At 37.4% G+C, this 22,820-nt stretch overlaps 1 protein-coding gene across 1 annotated transcript in view; it reads right to left on the reverse strand.

Moving 5' to 3' along the window:
* The window catches only part of KHDRBS2 (KH RNA binding domain containing, signal transduction associated 2), a gene marked incomplete at both ends in the record, with an annotated part of 583,702 nt that overhangs the window by 165,885 nt on the left and 394,997 nt on the right, over window positions 1–22,820 (reverse strand). The window contains one exon of the mRNA XM_080700366.1: window positions 19,004–19,202. Within this exon, the coding sequence (XP_080556492.1) occupies window positions 19,004–19,202 (199 nt within the window). The remainder of the gene's footprint in view (window positions 1–19,003; window positions 19,203–22,820) is intronic.

Here is a 22,820-nt window from a genome sequence, read left to right on the forward strand (position 1 = left end):
GGAAAGACAACAATTGCTGTGAGCTGGTACGTTTCTATCACTGTGATTCTCATTAGGATGTATACCTGTAATGCATCAATAAAAATAAAAGGACAAATATATATGCCTTTTAAATTTAATGTTGATAACTGTCATGGGAACAAAGTACACAAAGACCGGGGGCTAGCAAAATATGGCCTATGGGCCAAATCTGGTCCTACCACCTGTTTTTTAAAATAAAGTTTTATTAGGGTCGTAGACACTCTTGGCATTTGCATATTGTACTGACTACTTGTGTGCTACAACTGCAGAGCTGAGTAGTCAGGAGAGACTGCACTGCTCACAGAGCCCTCAATGTTGACTCTCTGGCTCTTTACAGGCAGCGATTGCTGCCCCCTGCACTGGATCACCAGTCTTTCATATTCTCTAATATCTTGGTTCTGGTCCAGCTGCAGGACTCAAAGAAACAGTAAGATAAGAAGCCACATGGGATGGAAATCCTAGACAATGCATTGGAGGAAAGGAATTGCATGATTCCTACCGAGTGTCTCTTAAATTCTTTCTTGGGAGTAGACAATTTGGTAGAGGACTTATAGTAGTGGAGCTTAATAAGCAGAGTGCTATGGTTTCTCTTCCCTCTGCCATTGTCATCTGGACCTTCTGCTTTAGCTCCCATTGCGCCTTGGGGGTCGGACACACAGACCTACACTGCTCCTTGAAGAGCTGCAGAATCTCTGCAAACACAGCAGCTACATCTAACAAATAATAAAGATATAAACCACTTTAAAAAACTGTTCTTCACAATTATGCAACTGGAGCAAGGGCTAAAATTGCCTTTGACAGATGGGTGCCTTTTAAAAAAAATGGTGCAAAAACCACTGTGCTATAGTGATATTATGTTTAAAATATCTCTTTAGAAAGTGGTTCAAACATTTGGCTGAAAAAAAATCTTTAGTCATTATGGATTACACTATATGATTTTACTTTTAATAAAAAGGAATATAACTTTTATTTAAAAATCTCTTGTTTTCATTTAAATATTTTCATTTTCATAAACAATTCTATTACATGTTTTCTAACTGAAACTTTTTGTCATAATGAGGAAGAACCAAGGAACACAATTTACAATAAAAAGATACAATGTATGACCGAGATAATATTGAATGTGTTTTATTTTTAGATTACACAAAATGTCCTGCAAAAGGACCAACATCTTATAATTAATTCCAGAGTTTGGTCCATTTAATTACTGTATCTTCCATCATGTTTTTTGTTATTTTCTCTTTTCTATCCTCTAATGTATTAGACTGTTACTTAAATTTCTAATGGTGTTTTCTGTCTCTGGTGTCCATCTGCTCTAGGCCCTGCACAGCCACATTAATCTCCATGGATAGCTTTTTTTTAGATGTCTCGGAAACATTCATCCAGTCCCTAATAAGTATCATTTTAATTACCTAACATTCTTGCAGGCATTTTTTTCAATAACTCATTTTATTACTCTTGCCCCAACGTAACCTCCCATAAGGCCTTATTTTTATTTGTTCACTACTATCTGGGTGGATTTGCTGGGTGGTTCCTTAGAGGATTTTACTTATTTCCTTTGCTATCATCTGCAACTGACTGTCTACGTGATACTTTTCCTGGCTTCTCCAGAGACAGCAGAGCAGCATGGACTAGAGCTAGACTGGACAGGAGCTAGACTACGTGCTTTGAAATCCCAGCCCTGCTGCTGGCTTCCTGGATGATGTTGGCTGTGCTACTCAATCTCTCTCTGTCTGCAAGCTCCCATACCTAAGACACTATTAGCACTGTGTTAGTCAGCTCTGCATTGGATAGAGGAGGAAAAGTTTATTTTGGCTCATGGTTTCAGATCCATGGTTGGCTGGATCCAAGACAGAAGCACCATAGTGGAAGAGTGTGACAGAGGAAAGGTGCTCCGCTCATGGCAGCCCAGAAGCAGGGGAACTGGGAGTGGGGAGAAGATAAACCTTCCAGAGTATGCACCAAGTGACCTATTTTCTTAAAGGAGGTCCTTGTCCTCATCATTCCATTGAGCCAGCAACTGATTAATCCATGATAAGGTCACAGCCTTCAAGATCTAGTCATTGACCAAAAGCCTCATCTCTGAAATGTCCTGCACTGGTGACCATGCTATCACACATAAGCTTCTGGGGACATTCCAGGTCCAAGTCATAAGAAGCACTCAGCACACACAGACATCAAGAAGATAACTTGAGTCTGTATCTGTAAAGCACTTAGACAAGTACCTGTCATGTATTAAGTACTGTAGTGTTATAGCTTAGAGGCTATAAGCACTGCCCTTGATACTTAGAAATTCTGGCAAAATTATGTTATCTGCAGGAAAATAGATGGAACTATTATGCTAGGTGAGATCAGTCAGTCTCAGAATTCCAAGGGACACATGTTTTCTTTCAAATGTGAAAGCTAGAGCAAAAATAGGAAGCAAAAGGGACTTTAGTCAAATAAAGAGAGAAATCAGTAGAAAAATGGAAGGGGACCAGGGGAGGGCAGCAGAGAGGGGAAAGTGAGGACTGAGGAAGGCAACAGCTCAAGTCAGCGTATGTCTATACAAGGTTTCACTACCAATTTCACTACCATGTATGGGGAGGAAGAGGGAGAATGGGGGGGAGTTTGTTGGTATACGGAGGAAATACACAAGTGCTGTGTGTATGTTTGTATCTCTTGGATCTCATTATGATGTGTGATTACACTGCACCAATAGATGTACATAAAAAGAGGCATTTGGATTCTGCTGGTTACTTGCTAGGTAAACTGGCCACCTTACTTAACAGCATTAAACCCCAGTTTCCAGAATTTTAAAATGATAATAATACCAACGGAGTCAGATTATTGTAAAGCTAAATGCTGAAGGTTAAGAACTTTTCATGGTGTGTGGATCATAATAGGTACCCAATTACACTAGTTGCTTGTATTATCGGTAACATTATTGCCAATATTATTTTGGTTGCTACTTTTAATATTCTAAACTTTTAAAGAACTTACTTGCACATCTAACTGCACCAGTCTTTTCTTATCCTGAGCACTATAAAGCTGAAAATTATTGGCTCCTTTTTTCTCAAATACCTATATATTACACAGTACCAAATAGGTAGCAATTAGACCTAATGATTACTTTGGCCTTTGTGAATGGGGAAAAGGCAAAACAAAAACAGTCACATATATTTAAAGAGATTTCCAGTTGCTAACACATAATTATTTTGTACTCAGTTTAATAGGTAGATTAGACAATTTTTTATCATATATCTATCAATGAAGTCTGGAGTTTACCTCACAAATTATATTCTGCCCATACCTGTGAGTTTTGGATTTTGCCATGGTGCCTTACCTGGTGTTTGTGTATGCCACAGCCTTTGCTTTTTATACATTTATGTCCAGTAAGGTGACAGCTTTGAAGACATACTAGTCCAGAATTGCTGTCAGGCACATTTCTGATATATACTTATTATTTAATCCTAAAAATTATTTAACCCTAAAACTCTTAATGGAAAACCAAAAGATGATACTTCTTAATTTTATTAATGTTTTGAGATTGTCCGTCTAAAAGTCCTAACATACAATAGGTACATAATAAAGGTGACCACCATTTTTACCTCTCATTGCCTCTTCCTGTGAAAATTAGCATATAGAATGGATATTCAATAAATATTGAATTGAACTGAATCAAATTGCACAGAACCATTTAATATTCTAAAACCTACTAAGTTGCTACTAACTATATTTACTGCAAAAAAATAGGAGCTTTTTTCTCTTGCTTGTTCATTTACTTCATTTTTATTCTTGAGTCAATATCTCACTTTCAGGTGAAAAACATTATCTAAGAGTAAGCATGTGCAAAAAATTGAAGCATTTATTTTCATTTTGTCACAATAGTATTCATGCAGAAGTAAGAAGCTGGAATTTCATCCTTGAGGCAACAAAAGGAGGCTGATGTTTATTAAACAAATAAGTGATTGATGAATTTAGTATTTTAGGAAAACAAAACTGAATTTAGTGTTTGAGACAAGGCAAAAAGAGAACCAAAAGATGGCTCTAGATTCCCAAAGTTTAACTAAATAAAAATGGGCAAATCTGGAGCAATCTTAAGTTGGGATATGTTTAATGAAACCAGATTCAGATGTTTGGGTATTAAGAGGTGAGGTACTTTTGAACAGAAAAGTTTACAAATAATTGGAAATTCTTGAATAATGACCAACATGGGGAGTCAAGATTTAAAGTAGTTTGGGAGATGAAAGCTGAAATCACAGTGCTATGGTAGCCCTGTCAGGAGCTTAAAATAGAACAATGGGGAATAGAGCTGGATGTAACGTGCTAGTTTGAAAGAAATTTTAGTGGAGTTTGTGTTCCAGTTGGAGGGGATTAGATAGATTTATTTTAAGGTAATACTTGCTACATAAAGTTGTATATGAAAACTTTCATGCCCTATCATCTAAATCTGAATAATATAATGTTTATGTAAAAGAAAATCTTGAGATCTAGCTATGAAGTAAAATATATTTTTAATTGTATTTAGAGCTCTATGTCCATCCTTCTGTTCTCTAGCAGGTATATTGCTTAAAATGCTTTAACTTACATTTGAAATACTAACAGGATAGATGCAATTGCTACAGGTTTGGTTTCGAACACAGTTCCTGCTAAAGAGGAGAGTTAGGAGCTTTCTCTCTCTCTCTTTTTTTAAGTACTAGCCCCTCCCCTCCTCCCAGAGATGTCTTCTTTAGCCTTGTACTACCTCTGGATATGTTTGTCTTCCTATAGTAAACTACACTTCTATTTTACAACAATAACTTCTTACTTCTGGGTGCACTTTAGAAAGAATCAGGTGACTGAGTATGTGGGGAAAGTATCTTCTTCCATGATTTCTACAAACTGTACTTCTACAAAAAGACCTATTCTGACAAGTAAAAAGTAGAATATCCCCCTTTGTTTATACCCTGAACAAACAACAAACATTTATTGTTTTAGGAGTGTCAGTAATTAAAAAAATATAGAAAGTGTGTGTGTGCGCGTGTGTGTGCGTGCGTGCATGTGTGTGTGTGAGTGTGTGTGTGTGTGTGTGTTTTCTAGAATGCTTTCTGATTTCTGAGGAAAGAAGAGAAGAGAAAATTGGTCTACACAAGTACCACTGTTAGATCTTCTTGTGGTGAGCGCTCAGACACTACCAGGTGTCATATTTTCAGCCTATTCCCTATATATTTTAGAAAATCTTGGACCCCACTCTACATGGACACTGTGGAAGTCCCACAAGCTAGTGACTTTGTGTTTTCCCTTCTCCCTGTTAGAAAAAGTGTCACAGAGAAAATTGGGAAACAAATGACTGGCACTTCCAGTTATATGACTTCAGTTATTCTCTGAAACTTGATTTTTTAAATATTAAAATAAAGTAGTGGACTGAATAAGACCTTTTATAGCTTTCAGAAGTACATGATGGGAGCCGGGCATAGTTGCACATACCTGTAATCCCAGTACTTGGGAGGCTAAGACAGGAGCATTATAGATTCAAAGCCAGCCTTAGTAACTAAGTGAGGCCCTAAGCAACTTAGCAAGAACCTGCTTCCTAATAAAAATAAAATAGTACTGGAGGTGTATCCAGGAGGGTTCAATTCCCTGCAACACACACACACACACACACACACACACATACACGACCGTGTTCTGCATTCAGGAGCTTTAGAAAAATTGATGGCAAGAGAGAGAAAGATGGAGTACAGTAGATTGTGTTCCACTCTTTATAGATGTGGGACACATTGGATGATCAAGAAAGAGACTGTGGGGAAGTTTGACCCAGGAGGGGCAGAACACCAGGATTTCTGAAGTTGCCAATGCTTTAGCTCTGACCACAGGGCTTTGAGTACAGTGCAACCATCTGCCTAGACACTGCCCCAGTGGCTTGGCGAAGAGATCCTCCTGGTCTGTCTCTAATTTAATTGACTTCATTTGTCTACTTAAGAAACTCTGTTACAATATATGTATACTACTACAATTTCACCACTATAGAAGTGGTACAATATTTCATAGCCACATGGCTCAGGCACCAACAAATCTGATATGAAGTTAGACCAATTAGAAATAGCACCAACTGGTCCTCTGTACATGTGCAGACCAGCCCAATATATCAGCTGTGGGCACCACTTACCCACTTACTATTTTGGCTGATTATTTTTCTTCAAAGACATAAATCCAAACTATATTATTTAATCAAAACATTGTCTTATATGTGGCCACCAGAAATTACAACAAAAGGCATCAAAATGTTTAGAGTAGCTTACAATGTAATATTGCTACAATAGATGAGAAAGCAAGAACATTCAAAGCAAAGTTCCTCTTATTCTCCATGATACACAAATCCTGTGATTCATATCATATGAGGTTTCTCCTCTCCAACACCAAGAACAGAAAAAGCAATGAAGGTTTCAGGTTTATTTGTAGATGTTCAGGAGAAACTCTCATCTAAAAGAACAAATGGCTCCTCCTCCAGCATCCTAAAACTTCTGGCAGTATTCACACCACTTGTACTTGCAGCTGACCAGCTTTGCTGGTAACCATGACAGTGAAATAGAGAACAATTCCCTTTATGTGAATGTTGTAAGTCAGAGTACTGAAGAAGAATGAATGTAAACACTTGAAGAAAGATGGAAAAAATTAAAAGCCCATCAGTTGTATATTCTCTCTGTGGTTTCTAAGAAACACAAGACAAAAAGGTCAGGGGATTCTTCTGCTAAATTGACCTATAATAAGGTTTTATAGAGAAGAAGAATTGAATTTTACATTTTCAACATGAAGAGAAATAGTCTTCATTTAAATCTTGAGATTATTAAAAGTTATTGCAAAGAACATTCACAGCTTTCATAGCAAGAGCCTTTGTCTCGAAAGATATTATAGAAAAGAATCACAAAGATCTGTGTGCCTACCAGAAAGACAGAACAGCCCCTCTTCTCCACTGAAGAGAGAATCCATAATGGAAGAGGGACAACATGTGGAAAATGACTCGATCCTATCTAACCATTCCTACTCAGTTGTCTGCAAAAGTCAGTGACAATCGAACTAACTAATCAACTTGTCTTTAATTATTCAAGTTTCCCTTGCCAAAAGATTGTAAGGGTGCTGTTGTCAAAACACATCGAGCAATGTTTTTTAACCAACAAAAGAGAAAGTGAATTTTAGGACTCTGAGGTATGAGTTGTCATCTCATTTAGGCTGTTAATTTTTTCAGTGGGGAGATGATTGTCAAAATTATGATCAAGTCAGAAGAAAAAATGGCATTAAAACCACTAATATGTACCCAGCATAACCTTTTAGGAAGATGATTGTAGAAATAAATTAAGGCTCAATTCTGTGTGTGTGTGTGTGTGTGTGTGTGTGTGTGTGTGTGTGTATTACTGGGGATTGAACACAGTGGAATTTTACATCTGAGCTACATCCCAGCCTTTTTTCTTCTTTATTTTGAAACAAGATCTTCCTAGGTTGTTCAGAGTCTCACTACCTTGCTGAGGCTGGCCTCAAATCTGCAATCCCCCTGTTTCAGTCTCCCAAGTACTTGGATGTAGACATGTGCCACAACACCTGGCTTCAATTCACTTTCATTTTTGTTCCTCAGGCCATGTGTGTGAACTGGGGATAGAATATAAGATCACCTAAATTGTACTAATAAGGTTACTTTTTAAAAAGGAAGAAAAAAGAAAGAGACAGTGGACCTCTAGGAGGCCCACATGGTAGTTCGGTATTTTTGCCACCTATCTCCAGTCTCCTGCCCCTCCCCATCTGTAGCAGACACTCAAAGAAATCATAGCATTTTTTTTTAATAGAAGATAGAAGAAACTTTAAAATATCCTATGATATAATACTTTTCAGCAGCTATCACCCATCTCAAAAAGGCACAGATATAAAACCTATTTTCATCATTGTGAGTGTTAAAAAAAAACATTAGTCATCTTCGTAATTATCAGGTACGGGTTTGGATACAATCCTGAGTGATGTCATCAACGGGAGAAGCCGCATCTGTTGTGTATCGACTTAAAAGTCTAAAATACAGTGTTAGAAGAAGGATGGGGCATTCAAACTTAAACTGCAGGGCAACCATAATTTTAAAGGATGACATATTCAATTGTTGGCAGAAATAATTGAGTATGTAAATAGTACTTAAATATGGCTCATTTTCTGTGATGATATAACCACAATTAACATTAGGCCATTCCAACAGTTTGACAAGATTTTCATTAAGTTCCCATGTTTTGGTTATTTTAAATATTAGTTACATTTCAACAAACAAAGGCCTACAGTACAATTTGGCAAACAAGTCTCTAATAAGAGGAGACTAGAGCATGAAACACCAACAAGAATATTTAATGGAATACAAATATTCAGTCTAGAAACCCTAATAAAAATCTTCTTTCTTTGGATAAAGGCTCTTGGTTATTTCACAGAAACCATCACACATGGCTCTTCTTGAAATGCATTGCATCAGACTCAATCTTCCCTTCCACAAAAATGGCACAACAATTGATTTCAATTGTCATTTAATGCTGATTTTCCTCTCCTGTAAAAAAAAAATGTTTTATACACATGAAACTGAAGATTGTCAGCCTGAGCTCATTTACGGAACTTTTAAGAACTATTGATTTACAAGGAATTTTCTATTTCTCTCATCATTACTGGAAGGATGGCTCAGAGTCGGAATCAGCTGATATGAGAGCTAGAATGGTGATCATCTTTGTTAAGACTGATGGAAAGAGGAACCTCTCAAAAACTTTTCAGAATGCATTTTATAAATTAGGTTAACATGATTGATTATACCAGGCCCATATTTCTCATGTAACATTGAACTGAGTTTTAATTATATCTTCTCTTGCTTTGTTGTGCCTTGATACACCTCTTTTATGTCTGGATATTAGCCTTCAGGGAAAATATAAGGTAATTTAAAAATAAATTGGCACTATGTCTTTGAAAAATAGAAACTGATTTTTGTTTCCTTTTTTGTATGTGTGTGTGAGATCCCAGGGATTGAATCCAGTGGCATTCTACCTCTGAGCTACACTTCCAGCCCTATTTTATTCTTTATTTTGAAACAGGGTCTTAGCCGGGCGTGGTGGTGCACACTTGTAATCCCCGCACTTGGGAGGCAGAGACAGGAGGATCACGCAGGTTCGAAGCCAGCCGCACGCTGGCTTAGGAGACCCTGTTTTCAAATAAAAATGTAAAAATCGGTCTGGGAGTGTAGCCCAGAAGTAGAAGGGCTTCCAGCAACCCCAGTACCACCAAAAAAAAAAAAAAAAGAAAAAAAAAAAAAGAAGAAACAGGGTTTCACTAAATTGCAAAGGACATCACTAAGTAGCTGAGGCTGGCCGCAAACTTGTGATCCTCCTGTCTCAGCCTCTCAAGTACTGGGATTATAAGTGTGTGCCACCATGCCTGGCTCTGATTTTGTTTTTGTTTTTACATGTTATCATCATTTTAAAAAGCTACACCAATATATGAGTTACAAGAAAGTATTTATTTGAGCACTATATGTGTTGTCAGTATGTTTTTGTAGGGTGTGATGCCTTGAGCCCTCCAGAAGCCTTATACCTTTATCTGCACAATTAATTCTCTTACACAACCTTTGTTCAAAGAACAGTGTTTTCATAAGTGAAAGCACATTTATCAACAGCACCAAGAGGATTCTAATTAACCACAGAAGAGTAGCCTTTCAGTACTATACAGAAATTAAGGCGACACAGTCTTTTGTTTAAACAATCCCTCCCTTCCCCTCTTCTTCCATACATTTTCCAGAAAATGTTGGCTCTATTTTTCTCCATAGGGGAAAATACAGAGATTGTAGGGCCTGAATATTATACAATTTTGTATTCTCCCTTTATTAAAAAGAATAAGAAGACTATGAATAAAAGTTGACACAAAAGTGAATGCTTATTTTGAGTGAGAAAAGCTATAATTACCAAATGTAAACTTTTAAAAGCTAAGACTGCAAATATCACAAAATTCAGAAAACAATATAATATTTTTGTTTTCTTAGTTTACAAACCCTTGTACTTTTCTCCTGATGTTTTTGGAGGCATAATCTCTTACCTCATTCTAATATGACAATTATTTTATTAACACTTTTATTTTGACTTATTTTTATTTTGTGTGTGTATGTGTGGTACTGGGGATGGAACTCAGGGGCTTTCTACCTCTGGGCTACACTCTCAGATCTATTTTTATATTTTATTTGAAAACACAATCTCAATAAGTTGTTGAGAGCCTCACTAAGTACCTGAGGCTGTCTTCAAACCTGCATGATCCTCCTGTCTCAGCCTCCCAAGCACTGGGATTACAATCATGAGCCAATTTGCCAGGCTTCTTATTAATGGTTTTATAGTGAGGAGATAAAATTCAGGGTTTTTCTCCAAAGCTTGGGAAATTAAAGCAAGAATAAACAAGTGGGATAGCATCAAACTAAAAAGTTTCTTCTCATCAAAGGAAACTATCAATAACCTAAAGAGGAAGCCGACAGAATGGGAAAGGATCTTTACCAGCCACCATTCTGATAGGGGGCTAATATCCAGAATATACAAAGAGCTCAAAAGACTCTACACTAGCAAAACAAACAACCCAATCAAGAAATGGGCAAATGAACTAAATAGATACTTCACAAAAGAAGAGATACCAAGGGCCAATAGATACATGAAAAGATGTTCTTCATCACTGGCCATCGGGGAGATGCAAATCAAAACTACACTGAGATTCCATCTAACCCCAGTCAGAGTGGCAAGCATAAAGAAATCAAACAATAACAAATGCTGGTGAGGATGTGGGGAAAGAGGAACTCTTTTACACTGTTGGTGGGAATGCAAACTAGTTCAACCACTATGGGGATCTGTGTGGAGATTCCTAAGAAAGGTGGGAATAGATCCACCATATGATCCAGCTATACCACTCCTGGGTATCTTTCCAAAGGGGTTGAATTCAGAGAAATACAGCAACATATGCATACCTATGTTCATAGCAGCACAATTTGTAATAGCCAAAATATGGAACCAACCCAGATCTCCATCAACAGATGAATGGATAGCAAAACTGTGGGAAATACACACAATGGAATTCTATTCAGCCATAAAGAAGAACAAAATTATATCATTTGCAAGAAGATGGAAAGCCCTGGAGAACATTATGTTAAGTGAGATCAGCCAAGCACAGAAGGAGAAGGTACATATGTTTCCTCTAATATGCCCAAACTAGGAAACACAGAGGATACCAGTGGGACTCCAGATAATGGAGGGGAAATATCAGCAAAGTTCGAATGGAAAGATAGGAGAGGAGGAAGGCTGATCTTGATTAATGAGGGTCTACATCTGAACATGTGTAAAATTATGAATAAGACATGGTTAACCTGGACAACCATTGGTGGGAGGGGGGAAGGGAAAACAGGGGTGGGGGGGAGAGGGCACCAAATATAGTTTAAATGTATACTATTTATGTTCAACAAAAAATTGTTAAAAGGAAAAAAATAAAAAATAAATAAATAAAATAAAATTCAGGGTTTTTTTCTCTAGGCTTGTTGATAAGAAAAATATATTTGTCGTATTTTATAGTTTTGAAAAATTTCTTTCTACTTCTTACTGGTTATGTTAGAGACTCTCAGTTGCTGTCAAATTTGAGGGAACCTCTATTTAATCTCTCCCATAGCTGGGCTGAAAGACATGGGAGAGCTATCAGAGAGCAGGTTCTACACAATTCAACTCAAATATTGTCTCTCCTCCAGTCACCAACCCTCCCTGCCTTGGTGCTATAATTCACAATTAGAGAGCAACAAGACCTCGTGTGAATGCTTGGGTGACAGATACCAAGTGCAATGCTAAGAAATTCCTGGAAAGCAAGGTATCGATATCTAAATCATTACATAAATCATACAGATGGCAATACTCAACTAAATACAAACTCCACTAGCTTGTCCCACATAGAGCGGCACCACCTCTCCCTCCTGTCCATGGTATTCACATAAGATTGCGTGAGCCCGGCTGTTTCTTTCTTACTCCTCCTATATCCACATATAATCCCAGCCTGTTTTTTTCATCCTTATATTTACTTCTGGCCTCCCTACTTTTATCTCATTCCTGTTCTCATAGCTAAAGCCACATCTCAGGAAGCCAAATGATTGCTAAAGCTCTAATTAAGGACTTAAAAATTTCCCCACTCTTTAGTTTACCTTCTACTCAGAAACCTACAGGTGGCTTTTTATTATAATAAGTGAAGTAATAATCACTTATATAATAAGTGAAGTGATAATGCGAGGTTATTTGTAACCTTGCGTTATTTCCTGTGTGCTCTTAAATGCTCTTACACCCTCTAAACTGTCTGCCCAGATTTTTTTTAGACTTGCTTGGAAGGTCTCTTTTCTTGACTTTGTCTTTAACCTTCTTTTGCATGGTACAACTTTCTCTCAACTTTCCAAACTTGTACCTATTATCCTGCTCTTCTATGGCTGTTTTTCTTACCTTCTTTGAAGTTTGCTAATCTATATTGGCATTTGGTTCTAATAACAAAATTTAACAAACACTTTCTGCATTTAGGTTATATGAAATCTTGTAAGTTGGAGAATATAAGATCAAGAATGCCTGCTAACAGAAGAGAGGGTAAGAAGCAGGAAGCTTTTTGCTTCTGAGTTCCTGAGATTAGAGGGCTGCAGTATAGCCTTATATAGCAAACACATGTTAGTTATTGGACCACCTGGTCTCTTCTCAATCATATACATTTTAAACAGTATCTCTCTAACCACAATCCAGAGCCAGATATACAGTGCCCAGTTTCTGGAGGCACTGGTTCTCCTAGTTGGATGCATCCATCAAGGGAGCTTGATGGTGTCCTAAATATCACCTGAACACTGCCAGGTGGTCTGGATGGAGTATGAAGTACACATGACCTGCGTAGACATGTTGCAGTTTCTGTGAGACAAACACTATGTCCTATATTTTTGGTTCTTTACTGGGGGGAAGCACAGCGTCAGGTAGATACAGAAGCTGTGGAGGCAGAAACTGACTGCACTTCCAACCCGTGTGTGTGTGTGTGTGTGTGTGTGTGTTGTGTGTTACTGTGGATCAAACCCAGGGACATTCTACCTTTGAGCTATGCCCCCAGTCCTATTTTAATTTTTGTTTTCAAACAGGGTTTCACTAAGTTGCTGAGGCTGGCCTTGGACCTGTGATCCTCTTGTTTCAGCCCCGCAGGTACTAAGATTAGGTTATACACTGTTAATTCTAAGCTTCACTTTTCTCGTCTAGTAAAATAGTCAAAGCAAAATAGCTGATGGTATCATGAAATCAAGTGAACTAATATACTGCGACTGGGACCTAGAAGGTATTTAAAATGTTTAGGTTTAAATCTCTTTTAATGTATGGTAGGTCTGATAAGTGTCATTTTTTTTCTTTTAATATTTTTTTTATTGAACATAAATAGTATACATTTAAACTATATTTGATGCCCTCTCCCCCCCACCCCCGTTTTCCCTTCCCCCCTCCCACCAATGGTTGTCCAGGTTAACCATGTCTTATTCATAATTTTACACATGTTCAGATGTAGACCCTCATTAATCAAGATCAGCCTTCCTAGCCGGGCGTGGTGGCGCACGCTTGTAATCCCCGCGCTTGGGAGGCGGAGACAGGAGGATTGTGCAGGTTCGAAGCCAGCATTGCTGGCTTAAGAGACCCTGTTTCAAAAATATAAAATAGGTCTGGGAGTGTAACCCGGAGGAAGGAGGGCTTCCAGGAACCCCAGTACCACCAAAAAAAAAAAAAAAAAAAAAAAAAAAAAAAGATCAGCCTTCCTCCTCTCCTATCTTTCCATTCGAACTTTGCTGGTATTTCCCCTCCATTATCTGGAGTCCCACTGGTATCCTCTGTGTTTCCTAGTTTGGGCATATTAGAGGAAACATATGTACCTTCTCCTTCTGTGCTTGGCTGATCTCACTTAACATAATGTTCTCCAGGGCTTTCCATCTTCTTGCAAATGATATAATTTTGTTCTTCTTTATGGCTGAATAGAATTCCATTGTGTGTATTTCCCACAGTTTTGCTATCCATTCATCTGTTGATGGAGATCTGGGTTGGTTCCATATTTTGGCTATTACAAATTGTGCTGCTATGAACATAGGTATTTTTAATTCTAGGGAAGTTATTGTTGAAATCTACTTTTCAGTTCTCTAGACTTATTTAAATCACAGATCTATAACATGTAAATGTATTGTTCTTAGTAGAAGGTCAGTGCAAAGAAGATTTATAATATTTAAAGTCTATGTTAGGATACGTAACAAGTAAACTAAAATTGAAAACAAAATTGGCTACAGCTAACACTAATGATGGTTTTAAAAGAGAAATAGCAATTACTGTAAGCATTTACTTGTGAAGCCAGCTGCATGGAGTATATGTGATAAGCCGTATACATTCTGTGTGGTCAGAAACTTAATGCTGAGACGCAGCAGGAGAGGACGGAGCCTAGAGAGTGAATTGACTCTTGGTGTGATTTATAATAAAGGGAACCTTTTCTAAGAAATCTTATCTGAGAGTTAAGAACTCCTTTGAGATTTTCCCCATCAACTCAGCATGGTGCTATTATTTTGTTATTGAGACACTTAAACTTTTGTTTTTCTTACCCCTTACAATCGATAGTCTAAAATTAGAGCAGAGTAGCAGCTCTTGAGTGTTATCTGAGCTTGGTACCAAGCTCTTCTAAGAGTGCTGCCAATGTCTTCTTGGCCATGTGTTAAACATGCACTCATTGTTTTTAAGGAAAAATAATTAAAATATAATAGGTTTCAGGTTTCTATGAAAAAATTCATAATAATATCTATATACTTTTTCTTGTTATCGATGTAAGTTACTGCAGAGAAATTTGGGGATGTCTGCCAACCACAAAATTTTTTCTTCTCTGGAAACCAGTGTGTCCCCAGATTATCATTTGAGTTGGGCCCTACTAGCCATGTTATACTGTGTGACTCTGGTGTCTCTCCCCTGGCCACTGGCTTCTGAGTGATAGATCCCATACCTAACTTCCAATGACTTCCTCACTATTGTTAGAGATCACCAGCGAAAGATACCACACAAGCCTGGGTAAGTAAGATTCTTCAGCCCAGGATGTGGATGGATTGGGACTGAGATGGCCAGCTAGCCAATACCTATTGGTGACTGAAGTTGGAATAGCCAGTGTGGCTATCCAAGAGTGACCTTGTCCTACCAGGTGTGGAATGACACTGGTCAGGAAAGCCCTGCTGATAAAATAGAATAAAACACAAAGTCCCAGAAAACAGAGATGAGATGAGATGAGATGAGATGAGATGAGATGAGATGAGATGAGATGAGATGGGGGAGATTCCTGATAATTTTTAGATCCCTGTCTCATACCTTTCTGAAGGACTGATTACACTGCTTTTGCAACATCCTCCCACACCTATTTTTTTAAATTTTATTAAAAGAAGCTAAAAGTGGCTCTGCTATTTACAATGAATAATGCTTAATTAATTCACAAAAGTGGCAATTAACAATCATTTTAATCATCCCATAGCTTTAGAATATTAAAGACTATCATATATTCTTACATATTAACATTTTATATAATATATAAATGTAATATTAAATATATGTATATGAATTTATATTTTGTATAACAGTAACCTTTTATTGAATGTCTACAATATTCGTGTGTGTGTGTGTGTGTGTGTGTGTGTATGTGTGTGTGTGTGTGTGTGTGTGTATACATGTGGTACTGGGGACTGAACCCAAGGGCATTCTACCTCAGAGCTATACCTACAGCACTTTTTATTTTTATTTTGAAACAGAGTCTTGCTAGGTTACCGTTAATCTTGATAACGGCTTGCTGTTAGCAATTGCTGAGGCTGACCTCAAATCTGCAATCCTCCTGTCTCTACCACTCAAGTACTAGAATTACAGGTGTGTGCCACTACCTAGCTTGAATGTCTACAATATTCTAAGATGCATAGATTTACAAATTTATGGAATTACCACCCCCATTAAAAATTACTCAGAGTCTCCCTAAAAGCTTCTATGGCCCTCTTACTTTTAGTCATTGTCCCCAAATTGTTCTGGAGGCTACTATCTTTTTCCTGGATTGTTCCAGTGTCTCGTGCCTGACTTTGGGAGTCTATACAGATACTTTTACATGCACACAAGTGCTTATCAATATTTATTTCTAATCTTCAATATACTCTTGAGGGGTTGAAATGATTTTTCCATTACGTAGAAGAGATATCTAAATCTCAAAATATTCACACAATTACATTTAGTGACAGAGCTGGAAATCAAATCTTAGGATTCCACTTCTGTTTCAAAAGTCCACATCCTGTCCATCTAAAAACACTATAGATTTCTGTAGGCCAAACTCCTTCATTTAACAGGATTTCAAAGTGAACTCCCAACTTCTCCTATGGAACCCTTCATTCCAATAATGACCCCTCAGTTTAACCCGGTTGCTCCATCCAGAAACCCTTACTTCATGAAAACATCATAAAACAAAACAATAACAACAAAATCCATCCTTTAATGCATTTTCTTCACACATGCCACATATGACCTATCACTGAAATATAATAGATTTTCTTCCCAGGACACAGAGTATCTGAGCCAGTCTCATCCCCTCCAAGCCATTGTTTTGTCAGTGGGGGGCACTGCCAGTGGGATGGGGCCCCTTTCCTGGGTACCCACCTCCATTGTCATGATCCATTCTCCAAGACGTACGTAGGGTAAACCTTCAAAGATATGAATCTGATCATGTTACTTCCTGCTGAAAGCCCTCTGCCAGCACCACAAGTTGGCCCCATCCATCTGTCCCCACACATTCAGTTTTTTCTTGCTGATTTCCAAATATTTCAAGTTGTTTCTATGTCAGGATATTTACAATTGGTGTTTCCTCTACCAGGGAAGGAAGTGTTTTACAAAGACAGCTCCTAAGCTTAGACCCTGCTGCAGTTAGGCATTTACTGTAAACGTCCCCACTGGAGACGTTTGCGAACAGTTCATTTTATGGTAGTGAGCTGCCCTGGCACTTATCTCTGCCAGACTGCTTTTTTCATTTAGTTATGTGTTTGTTTCTTGTCTTCTTCTACTAAAAATGTAAGCTTTATGAAAGCACATGTTGGATTTGATTTGTTCACAGGACCGAAGAACAGTGCCTAAAATGAGACAGAGGGTCCTTAAATAACTAAGAAAAAGAATGGAAAGGATCAAGTACTTTAAATTGTAAGTCTAAAAATTTTATATTACATAGCTTCATATTTTATTTTCCTTTTCTAATAAATACCCCTCTTCTTAGATTTTCCCATTCAGAATAAAACCTTCTTCACCAGGTTCCCATAAATCTTTATACTTTTGTAGTTAATGTCATTTGCCTCAGAATCCAGTGATTTATTCATTATAAATTATATTGCACATGAAAGACTATAATTCTGTTTTGTCAATTTTGTTCTCTCTTAAATTGCCACATACACCATGTATATTCTTTGATTAATAACAATGTTGACTGCTATTATCTGAAAAATTTTCCTCTCATTATTAATTTTTGAAAAAGATGTATTTAAACCCATATTTAGGGGACAAAAATACACCAGCAGCAATATACATAAAGACTGTAGAGCTAAAGGGATCCTCAGAGATTAAAAGTGGTATCCCAACATACCAATGTGAATTTTTAATTCTTCATTTAACAAGTACTTAATTTGCAAATACTATGTCTCAGATGCGAGGTGGCAAGACCATGGCCAGCCCTGTGGTTTCTGACTATGAGCATATTTATAGGAAGATTACATTTTCTGCTTTTGATTTTGCAATTTTAAGATTATCGAAGGTTTTAAATATTGATGCCTGATGTGTAAAAGATACTACAGATGGATGCGTTTCATCTGTTCCAGTAGCAGCAGGCTTCTATAATTTATGTCCATTTTTGCAGATATTAGCCAATGTTTCTTATTTAAACAATAACATAGTTCTTAAAAATCAACACACACTAAGCAATAATATATTAGGAATGCTTATTACCACCTATGTTCACTTTACTTCAGGATTAAATTTTGATTATTATCCAGATCGTAAAAAATTTATATATTTTGTGTGCCTGGCACATGACAATAACTGTGCTTGAAGATTTTACATTTAAGGAGAAATAATTCACAAAAGACGCTTAAAAGGACAGCATGTTTGTGAGTGGTTAAATGAAATATGTACCTCAGGATGGGCATCCTTGGAGAGGTTAAAGGATGGATAAGTCTCTTTGGCGATGATATGACTTGGATTAATTCAATTTAATATTGACCAGCAAATTTCCTACGATCATAGAAAGGAAACAGAAAACTCCCTTTTTCAAATTTTATAATCCAGTGGGAGACGTGGATACAAATATTCTACTACAGGTGTGACTGGTGAAATGCTGACAACATGAAGGAAGGCTAAAGGTGTTCAGTTATATAACAGGACCTGGCGATCCAGGGAATGGGAAAGGAGGGAATAATTCAAGACACTGCACTTCTTCTTCCCATTCTCTAACTCTCAGTTCTGTCAGTTGCCACATCTTTCAAATATGGAAGAAAAAGAAATGATAGGTATGTGAAGGACCCGTTCCATGCTCTTACGTTATTACCCAAATCTGTATAACAGCATTCTACTTATCAAATGCTTCTGAGGTTTACACTATTCTTTATCATGTCCCAAGAGAGCTATCTGAAAGTATGATGATTCAGATTATGCCCCTAATCATTTCACACGTGAAACCTTACCAAACCGTCTCAAGAAGACCTCAGGATAGTCTAATTCTTAAAACACAAGCTGACACCTGTAAAATGAAAGATTTTATTTCCAAATGTTCTCATTTAAATGCGTGGTTTAAATTCTATTTTAAATGGCATTTGTTTTCTGCAACGAACATTACCTACGAGAGTCATGATACATAAGTGTTTTGGGGGTCAGCTTGTTGCTCAATCAACTCTCCCCACAGCCGAGTTCTCGGGGGTACTTACGTATTCTTCGTAAGCCTCATGGGCTGGCGGAGGGGGTGCTCTGTATCCTGGCACTGCTGGTGTCCCCCGGGCTCGAGGGGTAGGGACACCTCTCGCTACAGGGGGCACTGGAAGAGCTCCACGGGTCACAGTGGTCCCTCGAGGGGTGAGAACGCCTCGTCCCGGTGGTGGGGGAGGAGGAATGGCACCCCCACGGCCCCTAGGAGAAGTAACCATGTATGGATGAGAAAACAGAGATGAACAAAAGAACAATAACAATCCTACAGAGGAGCAAACAAGACAACCTAAAGGAGGAGAAAGGAGGGGGAAGAAGGAAAATATCTAAAACACACAATGTACTTAAACATATCTAAGTCAACCACTAAGCCGAGCAAGGGAAGGAGGGATGGGGAGGGAATGGGGTGGGAATTGGGTAGGGGTTAAATCAGTGATGTGTACAGGTATGTACACACAAGATTTTTGCCCCAATATGATGTATGAATATAATGCACCAATAAAAATTAAAAAAAAGAAAAAAAGATTTAAAAAAAGAATAAAACAAAAGAACTATAACAGATAACCGTTCCCATCACAGAGCCAGCACACAATGGGAAAAAATAATTTGTCTGTGTGTGTGTGTGTGTGTGTGTGTGTGTGTGTGTGTGTAATAGATATAATCATTTTGACTTCCATAGTAAAATATATTACATAAATACTGACTATAGCTTTGTTCTCATGAAAACCATTTAAAATACTTTGATATTTCCTATTATATAATTAAAAATCCAATGCCAAATTTTTTAAAAAATGAAACCACTCTGATTATATTTCCAAATTTCCAAGAACACCCAAATCAGAGTATCGTCTGATACATGACTCCATGAACTCTATGTGACTCTGACCTTCTGTATGTCTGTTTCTTCTAGGCTGTAAGTTATTGATAATAATGGGTAATGTTATCTTTTGCAAAAGAAATAAACAATCTGCACTCTAATAAAATATGGACTCTAACCATACTGAAATCATTCTGCTTATTATAGCAGGCTAAGTTTGAGATGACTTGAAATCACAACTTGTTGTTCCTAATTTATCACCATGCACATCACTCCCGGGGTTGGTGCAACTACTGACATGAATGATTTCCATAGGTAACTGTGGTGCTAGGGAAAGTCTTTGGTACTCTGTAATAAAGAAAGCAGATTGAATACTCTGTACTGCAGTTCACACAAAAGCAACCCTTGCTGAAAGTGTGAGCTAGAATGGCTACAGCCTACTTTTAGGCTATTCTGAGGCCTTTAGAAAGGCCGAGTGTTTGTGTGAAATCTTTGGGCAAATGCACGGTTATTTCACTTCTTATTATGTCTGAAAGGTTGGCCTCAGAAAGCACTGCTTTCAGCGGCAACACTAAAGCTTTGAGAGAAATGATGATCACTGGAATGTCAACAATCACACCGTTTGTCTATACCTACATGTGAGGACAGAGGTTACGCTTTCTGCTGTGAACAGCAGTCAGCTGACTCTTGCTTGCAGAAAATGAGCTTTTAGGAAGGAAGTGTCAGGATGCTGAAGAAGCTTTTAAAAATGTTATATGTATTATAGAGCTGATGAATAGGGGACTTATCAGGTAATTTACTGGAAGATAATGCAAATAGGATACTCTCCTGAATTGGGGAAAAGTGAATAGGATAGGCCCAGAGGCCCAGTGCTGGCTTCAAGTACAAGAGCTGAGAACAAAATATTATATGTTATCCTAATAATATTAAAAAAAACCATCTACAATAAGGATGTAAATGTCAAATTTACCTCCACAAGGCCTCCAAACACCTATTTCCTTAGCAAGATGAGCCTACCTCTGGGTTTTATAACTGTCATCCTAGCTAATGTTGTTTAACATTTTAATACTCTCACAAGGGTCTATATGTTGGTAACAAATTATATGGTCCTGGTCATGCTGATGAGTAGTTATGGGTAAGTATAATAATTACGTAGGCCTGGAGTATATTTTTAAGGAAAAAAATGCAAATTTCCAAATCTGTAACAATTTTTCCTGCTCTAAAATAATATGATGTGCACATCATGTCTAAAGCTTTATTTCATACCTTTATCAATGGACTCCCGGATACAGCCCTAGAAAAGCTTTCTCCCGAATATGACTCATTGCCTCTTAGACACTATGTCCTTTACCTGGGCCGTTAACCTCCTCTCTCCCTTCTATTCAGTACAAGATTCACATCACCTTTTTTTTTTTTTTTTTAGCATACTTCCCTGGGTGAAGTCCACAGCATAAGAATCTTTATTTTTCTGACTTCTTTAAAGAACACTTTCCGAGTTTAATTCTTTACCTCCTGCCCATTCCTGAACCAGAGGCAATCAATCTAGCTCTTGCTCTCACTACTCTTGGCTGAGACCACACAATCTCAGCCTCCTAATTTCCAACTCCACTGGAAACTTTAATAGTTCCCATGACACTGTGTATTTTATTTAAGACTGTGGAACATTATTTGGAAAATGTTTCTTCGGGCTTTTATTTCTCTACTTTTCCTCCTTCCTATTTCTTACCCCGCGCCCTCCTCACTAGTTTCTATTCCTGGAGCCCTCTTGGAATAGGGATGATCCCAAGTTTGTCCTCAATCTTCTTTTTTTCATTCACTTTTAGTTTTTTCTTTTTTGCATATAGTTTAACACTACAGACTATAATTCTAACAATGGTTATCCTCTTCCTACCATAATACTGTCCTGGCTTATGTGCTTTATATCAAAACTTATGTAATTTGCCTATTATAATTGCTTAAGGATCTTTTAAAATTTTATATTCCAGGTTATTTCCCAGGCCAATTAATTCCCAACTTCTAGAGGTAGGAAATGCGATTCCAATATACAGGCTAGTTTGGGGACCATTGTCCTGCATGTACCACCTACATTAACTATTTTGACAAACTTGTCATGTAAGCAGTTCTCAGCTATTTTAAAAGTAGAGAAAACAAGACACAAAATGCAATAACCACTTTCCAAGGCCACATTAGCAACCAGAAGGTTTGTATTAATTATAGGACTAATTATGTTCTTCATTTAACTTGATCTTTCCTCTAATCTCAGTTGATAATAACATAAAACTCTTAAGACACTAGACACTGGAGTTATTTTTGTCTAGGACTACCCTTTTTCTCAAACATCTAATTGGCATTAATTCCTATGAATTGAATCTCTAATCTGCTTCTGTTCCTTTATACCACAAGTGGTCATTTCTGTACCTGGTAATAAACTTGTCTTTCATTGACTTCTTTGCCACAAGCCAATCTCTCTTTGTCTGTCTGTCTGTCTGTCTGTCTGTCTGTCTGTCTGTCTCTCTCTCTCTCTCTCTCTTCCTATCACTACAATTCTCATTACCCCCAGTAAAGACTAAGTGGTTTCTTTAGGAAATAGATATTACTCCTCTTTTCATAAAACAACTTCAGTTCTACATGTTAGTACTGATTGTAGTAAACAGAAGCCTTCAAAACCTTCCCTAATGATCCATTTCCCTCTGTTTGCTGTCACTGCAACATGCATTGGTGATACGTGTGAAAGACTTCATACATTTTCATCGATTATATGTTGACAATATAATATGTAGATGTGATGCTTTGTACCCATTATTTATGTCATTGGAAGGTTGGATAGTTATAGAGATGGTTACTGAAATTCAAATTCCTTTTATGAAACATACATTCAACAAACTATGATTGAAGTTCTCTAATATTCTAGGCACTATTTTTAGTGAAGTGTAATTGAGGAACTTCATAAAGTAATAATTTCATAAATATATACAAATTAACATTCATTAATTAATGTTTTCAAA

The sequence above is a fragment of the Muscardinus avellanarius genome, assembly GCF_963383645.1.
Source record: "Muscardinus avellanarius genome assembly, chromosome: 8".
NCBI classification, from domain to species: domain Eukaryota; kingdom Metazoa; phylum Chordata; class Mammalia; order Rodentia; family Gliridae; genus Muscardinus; species Muscardinus avellanarius.